At 30.9% G+C, this 8,849-nt stretch overlaps 1 protein-coding gene across 5 annotated transcripts; it reads right to left on the bottom strand.

The window, feature by feature from the left end:
* Positions 1-2,559: 2,559 nt before the first annotated feature.
* Positions 2,560-6,306, bottom strand: LOC110630417 (poly(A)-specific ribonuclease PARN-like). Of its 5 annotated transcripts, none has more exons than XM_021777917.2 (8): positions 5,891-6,306; positions 5,630-5,760; positions 4,661-4,849; positions 4,476-4,594; positions 4,151-4,267; positions 3,954-4,068; positions 3,637-3,852; positions 2,560-3,348 (listed from the first exon to the last, which is right to left on the bottom strand). In XM_021777917.2, exons 1-8 carry the CDS (start codon positions 6,265-6,267, stop codon positions 2,699-2,701), a joined length of 1,914 nt encoding a protein of 637 aa, XP_021633609.1. In that variant the 5' UTR covers positions 6,268-6,306; the 3' UTR covers positions 2,560-2,698. The 5 variants fall into 5 exon arrangements, with proteins under 5 accessions (XP_021633609.1, XP_021633611.1, XP_021633610.1 ...); XM_021777919.2 differs by having other exon boundaries at positions 4,485-4,594; XM_021777918.2 differs by having other exon boundaries at positions 4,476-4,588.
* Positions 6,307-8,849: the final 2,543 nt, after the last annotated feature.

Raw genomic sequence — 8,849 nt, 5'->3', positions numbered from 1 at the left:
ATGTGATTTATCTTATGAAAAGAAGCGTGACCAAGTCTTGCATGTAACATAGTAAAATCAACACTAGATTGACAACTAAAACTTCCTTTATTATCATTATGTATAGGAAGTATGGTATTTACACGTGTAGACTTTGAGAGGTACTTGTGAATGGCGGAGGGCAGAAAGCTACTAAAGTCCATGAGCCAAAGGTCCCACTGGCACTGCTATCACATTCTTAGTCTTCAAGTCCTAGAAGAAACAACAATTTGCATCAAGAATCAATATTAGATTTGATGTTTGCAATAGTTTTGACCCAAACAACAGATTGTAGCAAAAATCAACCACAAATAGAGTGTCAATAAGAGAGAGAGATGGATACATATTCACATTTCCATAAACATAAACTTGAAAAAAAGTGTCATTTGATAACTGAACGTTTATGGGAGAGAAAAGATTAACAATTGAAGTCAGAATACTCTTGTTGGATGTCAAATGGTTTGCTACTCCCGTATTAATAATCCAGGAATCATTTGCAAATCTTTTTGTACAATTCATGCTATAATGAATATATTTACCAGTAAAAGATCTGTCATAGAGTCTAGAGCTGCTACCATAGCAATGATTCGAACTGTTGTGGCTACTGTTGGACTTTTTTCTTTCATTAGTCTATGCACTTCTTGCTGTAGCGTGTCAAGCAAAGTGTTGATTCCAGTGATCTTGCCTCTTCTTTCTGCTGATTTTTCTTCCAATGGTGTTTCTGCCAAGTAAGCTACATACCTATTGTTTTCTTCGGAAACATCAGGCTTTGGCTGTTGTTGATTTCCTCCTGTGCACTTCTTTTCTTTATACCAGTCCAGATATCCAACTAGTCTGAAGTAACTGTCTCGTACATGACTTTTTAGTCACAGTAAGTGCAGTATCCCTTCTTTCTTTCAAATCTCTTGTATTCCTTCTTAAAACCTTGTGATTGCACTTGTAAAGACAGTTTCAACAATTTATGTACAAGAATTCAATACCTATTTTTGTGCTTCCACTTTCAAGATCATTGAAAATGCTTTGTTCACTGAGTGTAAGGGATCAAGAAGTAGGATCTTATTCTTTGCTTGATTAAAAACATCAGTTAAACCAATTAAAAATTGCATGAGCTTCCTTCTACTAGAAGTATCCATCATTTCCTTAGCCACACCACAGGTACATGGCGTTAATGGCTCCATGCTATTCAACTCATCCTAAAACCTTTTAAGTTATGTAAAGTACACAAATACAGAATCATTACTTTGTTGCATCGCATTGATCTTCCTCTGGATCTGGTAAATAAGAGGTTCGCTGGTTTCTCCATATCTTTCTAAAATTTCATCCCACAGATCTTTAGTTGAATATGTGTAGAAGAAAGTCTGGCTAGTTCTTTTTATATAGAACTTATAATCCACGATGTCACCATGAAATCGCATTTCCTCCATCCTTCATATTCAATTGAATCCTTTTCTGGAACCTCGATTGTTCCATCGATCATTCTGAGCTTTCGTTTGATTCTTAGCGTGATTTTTACTGCTCTACTCCAGGAATGATAATTATTTCTAGTGAATGGTGTCGTTACCAGCACCATTCCAGAATTATCCAAATTATGTAGACTTATAAAATCAGTTTTCGTCGTTAGATTTTGTGACTGACTTGTTGTTGCCTCCATGATTCTTCTCCAATAAACGAATAATTATTTCTTAAATCTTAATCTTCCGCTCTAATACTATGTGAAAGTAACAGAGAAGAGAAATGAGAATAACATGAATTTCATTAAGATGTAATTGCATGTATTTATATAGGAGCACATCCAATAATTGACTACCAACTCATCTAACAACTTTAACTAATTCTCACACTATATCACTAGCAGATTATAACTATCTCTACATTTATAATTTTTAATAATTTTTAATTTCACACCAGCAAAGCCTATTAGACCAAAAAGATAAATCTTTATTTTTTTCACGATTATAGATAAATTTTGTCAATCCTAATTAAAAATAACTTAAAATACTTTTTAACCATTAAAACCCTCAAATTACTAAAAAGTTTAATGGTAAAAGAAGAAAACAATACTTCAGTGCTTTTTTTTTAATCATAGCCAATTTTTTTTTATTTTTGACAATTGCAGCCCAATTTTAAAATTTTATATTAATCGTAGCATGTAATTAAAATTAAGAATTGGAGATACTAATGTGGCATCAATAATCAATAATATTATTTTATTTGTTGTTGCTGACATGACATATAGTATTATAGTTAAAGTAACTAAAACTTTTCTATTTTAGCCCAATTTTAAAAAATGTTTAGTTATAGCCAACTAAATTACTATAATCTAAATTAGTTAAAATAAATATTTTATTATTGATACAATAAAATTTTAATATTTATCTCACAATAATAAATGTTAATAACAATAATATTGATCATCATTTTAATACGCATATATAATTAAGAATTAATTACATGCATACGTGTACATATATCATTGGATGACAGTGGATAGTGGATATAGGAAAGAGAAAAAAGGAAAATATGATGGAAGTAGAGAGCAGAGGAAAAACAAGATTGCTGTTGTATTAATTTCTTGAATCAAATAATGTAAAACTCAAGATGTCTGTGAATTTGCAATTCAAAGCAACACAGTTTCTCATTAGCAACACTGTTTCTCATTCAAGAATTAGAATTTGATACCTCAGAGCTCATCCAAGTCGATAACCCATTCATTGCACCAGTAAGTGCCTGGTGACTTTGGTTTAGAATCAGCTTCTAAAGGGTAATCAAGACCTGCCATGGCTTTGTCTAGAGCATCTCCTAAATATGCATCCCATAAACCCAAACTGCAAGCTCTGTTGTAAGTCTCATAACCCGCAGCTCTTACGCCTTCCGAGACCATCTCCCTTAAAGGTCCAACAATGTCCGAATCATCATTCAGGACATCCATAAAGGTTTTAGATAAACCAGGTTGTCTGAAAACCACAATGGCACAGCTCTTGTCCACTAATCTAACATCAAATTCCTCAGAGAAAACTTTATGAGACTCTTGAAGCAGTCTCTTCAGCGTGCCGGCTGTCATGTCTCTGAAGCCCCACAAGAAAACCAAATCCTCACAGCTTACTTTTATTGTGCTGTTAGTCCAAATTTTGATGTCCTCATCAATTGGTTCTTGGGGGACAGAGGAATATGGATTGAAAATGTTTGCATAGGATTTAAGGGCTTCAGCTAAATTTTTGTCATTGGACTCGACAGAATTAGGAGCAAGTTTGAGTATATAGCACAACTTGGCAAACAATTGACAAATCCTCACAACATTATGCCCATGAATCTTGCCTTCATTTGCCCAAGCTGAAAAGACACAAAGCACATCTACAGCAATCAGGATTATTCTCATACAGAACACCATGTGGCATGAATAACAAGCTCGCAAACTACTCATTAGATATGGTCAAATGGTGTGACAAGGAATTACCAAAAGGCAAGTTAATGTGCCTACTTGTATTTGTATAATTTGGGAACTGGACAAGCAAGTATAGCTATAACTAAGCCATTGAATTTGGAGCCATGAATTTTCATGACAACACTGATCCCATATGGATAGGTCTATGAATAACGGAAACTGTTGACAAAACTGACCTTGAAACGGAATTTCCACATCAACAGGAGCAAAGAACAGATTCTTCAAGTATGAAGTAGCCATCGGTATATTTCTCACTTTTCTCAGAGGGCTAATTTCCTTCATCAGATGATTGACATCTATTACCTGAGGAAAAGCTAAGCGCAAGGAACTCGTGAACTCCTCCATGTTAGTAGGTAGAGGAGTTAGGAATTTCGAATGGATGAATGTAAAATCTGCATGCAACAATATGGTATGAGCTTAACCTTTAAAAGAAACAATAAGACAATAGTACTTCACTGCAAATGATCCAGAACCCCATTATAAAGAGATACACCATTAAGGGAATTGTGGGAGACAACAGGCTTCTGTGAAGCAGAAATCAGATCGATCACCTCTCGAAAGCCACGGATTCTCTTGGTTTGTACCTCTTCATCATTTTGAAGCTCCCTCTGTCAATCAAAGCATCATTTGATGTAATTTAGATGAAGATCGACCATGGTTTATAACCAAGAATTGAAATTGACTTACTACCTGAAGAAGTTCCTTGTCTTCTTCTGAACTTGTTAAGACAACACGGACTAACTGGGTTCCTCCACGTTTTGCTGGAATTATTAGAGGGACAAGATCATCATTAAATTCTTGCAACATCTGTAGCACACAAAGAGCAAAAATTGCATATAACTTCAATCTATTAATGACAGCAAAATAGAGAGAATACTTAAGCATCATGACTATTAAGGATTCAAAAAGAGCAAAAGTTGCATATAACTTCAATCTATTAATGACAGCAAAATAGAGAGAATACTTAAGCATCATGACTATTAAGGATTCAAAAAGTTCATCATATCAATCTAACCTCAATTACCAGTTGCACTTGTCGTTCACTGCAAACATCTATATTCATGCATGGTCGTGAATGACACTCTTCACTCCCTAACACGAGTTTTCTCAGGGATCTCACCAGAGCATCTGAAACTGACATGTAAACCCATAACGAAGTTGAAAATAGGAAGAAATAAGTAGAATCTTTAATTTTCTTACCATGAGTCATTGTGGTTGAATCTGTAAATGTATTTTTCCAATGCTTAACACGTGATCTAGTCCTTTGAATGAAAACAGTATCAGCAACAGAAGGAGTAGCAATAGACTCTACCATATTATTAGCAGATATTGGATTCCCCATAAAAACTTTTGCTGCAGATTCTTGTGCTCTGGACAAATATGATATGCCTATGAAGAGTTAAAATAAAATTTAAAAAAATAAATTTGAATACAGAATATTTCAAATTCCAGCTGACAAAATGCACTTCACCAATTTTCAATCATAATATTTTCTCCAGTTCAGCAGATGGTTTGCCAATTTACATCCTAGGTAGGGAGAATCAGAAAGATGAGGGATGGCAGCATAGTCCTAACTCTTGACATGAGAGGATAATATATTTAATGCATAAATGGACAAGTCAACAGTAATAGACACACAATATACCTCCTACTTTGAATTTGACCATGCTCAGTCTTTAGAATGAAATGAATGAAGACTATGAGAAAAACTAAAGCTAATTGCCTACTAATTCAGATTAAATGAAAGGTATCTTTCTTCTGGAAGATGCCAAATTATCAAAGCAGATTTCCCAACAGAGATAGGAAAGCACCAATGGTTGCCAAAACAATACAGGAAACAATCAATAACTGCATAGTGCATTCAAATGCAAAGCGCTGGCATGGGAACTAAAGCTCAGATCTTTACTAGCTTCGCAACATTGCACGAACCATTCTTTATTCACATTCTTCTAATCATGCCAACCCCTAAACAAAAGCCCATCTATTCTACTTTAGAAATTTTCTATCAACAGCCACTACTAACCAACACAAAAACTTTATCACTGTAGAGACATAAGACATTGATTTTCTTTCATTTCATGTAAAATATACCGAAAAAGCTGTATCAAATACTACATTAAAAATTTAAATATCTTTTACAAATACGAACTAGGTCAATCATGGACTTACCATCATATATACAAGCATTAAAATCAAAACCTTCTCTAGCCATAGAAATTAAATGTGATGTCTGGCAAGAAAAACTGTAAGAAGGCATCCCCATTTTCAATTCATCCCTGGGGAACAGATGAAAGTTATACCTGCGCCCAAAAAAAAAAAACCACCTGTATATAATCACTCCATCGGTTTAAAATAACCAAATTTTCTTTCATTTTCTCAGAAAAGAAACAAACAGGGGATAACAAAAACAAAATGCTTAGAGGTACTGACGGATAGGCGGTGACTTCAGACCCAGTGATAGTGAAGGGGCAAACAGCGAACTGAAGAACCTGGAAGCGCTCAGCAGCATGCTTGGCTTTCAGATAAGCAGTATCAAGAGTGTCGAAAGGGGAGACACGGTGCCATGGAGCAGAGAAGGAGCCTGTCTTCTGCAAAGACACGGCTATGAAATCAGAAGTTGAGATGTGAGATTTGATTCCATCCAGAGTCTCGCTGAAATTCGACTTGGTGACTTGCTTTATGGTCCAGTTACGGTGATGCTGGTGGGTTTTGGAGACTTCGGCGCTGAAGAGGCGCCTTGGAACCCATGGGAGAAAGGAAACCATTTTTCGTGCAGAAGCTGCACAACGGAAGTGTCGCCGGAGCATCGTTAACGGTTTGTTGGGCCGCTGAGACAACGTGTACTTGACTATGATTGTGGCTTTGCCTCTATTATGGTCTATGGGCCTAAACCGTTGGGCTTCAATATCTTTCTTAGCCAATTTTTTATTTATTTATTTTTAAAATCGTTTATTTTGGGCTTCAGCCTAAACTGTCATCCGAGTATCTCTCGCGGCCTATTCCAGCGGCTTTCAACTCTTTTTAGTAGCGGTAACTAAAAGGGTAAATATTTATACATTATCCCAGAAAAAAATATTTTTCATGTTTTTTAAGATTTAACTATTTAAAAAATTAATTAATTAATTGGAAATATTTTTCAATTAAATAAAATTAATTTAAAAAAATTATTAAATGATAAACCTATCTTTTTTATTTTAATAATCTTATTAACACATCTATATTAAAATCAAACAATGAAAAATAATTTACAAAAAGTAATAGATAAGCAAATTAAATTATTAAATAATTAAGTTTAAATTTATTTTAAACTCATAAATAATATTATTTATATTTAAATGTAATATTATTGTATTTTTTATATTATATAAATGAATTATAATTTAGTTATTTTAAAATATATATATATTTTTTTTATGAATCGCACCAGAAATCATATTAATAAATTTAAAAAATAAATAATATGACTTGTCACCTATTAAACTCTTTTTTCTTAGATTTATTTTTTAAAAATATAAATTATTCATAAAAGCTATTTCATGGTTTAAGCACTATTCATCATTTTTTTAAAAAAAGTTTAAAATTTAGTTTCATAAATTTTAATAGTATAAATAGAGATACACAAAAGTATTGTTTTTTAATAATAAAAAATAATTATATAAAAATAAATTAAATAATAAATAAATAACTTACCTTATAATTTTTTTTAAAAAATAATTAATATGCTTAAAATTACAAATTTAAAAATTAAAAGTAAATTTTATGGATTAAAAAATAGTAAAGAAGTAGGGCAGATATGTAAAAATAATATTTGAGATTATAATTTTATATATGAGAGTATTATTATTAAATTCTTACATTTTTAAAATTTATTAATTTATTTTTATATCGGAATCACTCTACTAAAACATCATTGTAATTTATAAAATTAAATTATTTAATGATTTATCAAAAAATTATTAATTTATTTTAATTTTAATTAGAGATATTAACTTATATGTATATTTAAATTTACAAATATTAAATAATGTGTATAATAAAAGTTATATAAATTAAATAATTTAAATATTTAAGATAGGTTAATAAATTTTTTGACAAAAAGATTAAAAATTTTAATTTTATGAAATATAAAAATATATTTTAATTATATAATTTTTGAATAAAAATGAATTAGTAAATTTTTTTTATAAATATAAAAGCTTAATAATAAATTTTTTTTATTACTTAGTTAGACTTTATGTAAATCTAGAGAGTCGTGGCTCCTGAAATTCAATATAGTTTTGCTACTGTCTGCACGTATTAAAATATATAATTAAAAAAATAAAAATTATTCACTAAATTTACATAGGCTAACAAATTATATATACATGGAGATAGAAAATTAATTTAAATTTATTAATTTTTAATTTTTTAAATTATTTATTCTGAAATTATTGATTTGATGTATCACCTGCGGTGGCAATTTACCTTTTTATACATGTTTTTTCCACTTTTTGAAAGGTATTTTTCTAGTTGGCCACTTGATGTTGGGCATCTTCAAGCCCTCTTCAAGCCTATTGTTGCTTTTGGACAATGCACAGGACACGAAATCAGTTGAATAGCTAAGAGTGGGCATTTGTTGAATTGAGTTTAAAATCAATTGAATAAATTAAAAATTAAAATTTTAATATTTATAAAAATCAAATCGAATTGATTTTGATTGAGAATTGAATTAAATTGAACTGATTTGATTTAGTTCAGTTTCGATTTTTAATAAATTTTTTATTTTTTACACTTATTTTTAATATTTTAAAATTTAATTAAAATATTTTAATATTAATATAATTTAATTTCTCTATATTATTAAAAATAATATATTATTATCACTAAATCGGTTCGGTTTGATTTTTTTAATTTTTTATCGTTAAAATCGAATCGAATTGAAATAATCAAAATTTTTAAAATTAAAAATCAAACTGAACCGAAATAAATAAAAAACCTAACTAAATTTTTAAATTAATTCGATTCGATCGATTTTTTCAATTTGAACCGAATACTGATCACGCCTATCCTTCACTTAATTTGGACAGTTTCATGTGTTTGTATGTACTCTATCAATAGGTTACTAAGGTTCTTGTACTCTGTTGAGTTTTTGTTAGGCTTGGATTATGGTCTATGAGCTTCATTCTTGAACCCACCTTATTTCCAGCAGCGATAAGACCACGCCTATCATTTTCTAAGAAATTTAAAATTATTTTATTATAAAGATTTTATTCAATAATACTAATAATCATAGTAATCCTATTATGTTGAAAATTTAAGATACATGGCCAAAAGAGAAGTGTTGCTTTTTGACGAGGACTTAATTATTTATTCTATTTCAGATTGACGAAGACTTTGGTTTACAGTTCTG

The sequence above is a fragment of the Manihot esculenta genome, chromosome 13, assembly GCF_001659605.2.
Source record: "Manihot esculenta cultivar AM560-2 chromosome 13, M.esculenta_v8, whole genome shotgun sequence".
Taxonomy (NCBI): domain Eukaryota; kingdom Viridiplantae; phylum Streptophyta; class Magnoliopsida; order Malpighiales; family Euphorbiaceae; genus Manihot; species Manihot esculenta.
The sequence above is the reverse complement of the archived record's forward strand: the minus strand, read 5'-3'. Positions and strand labels throughout refer to the sequence as shown.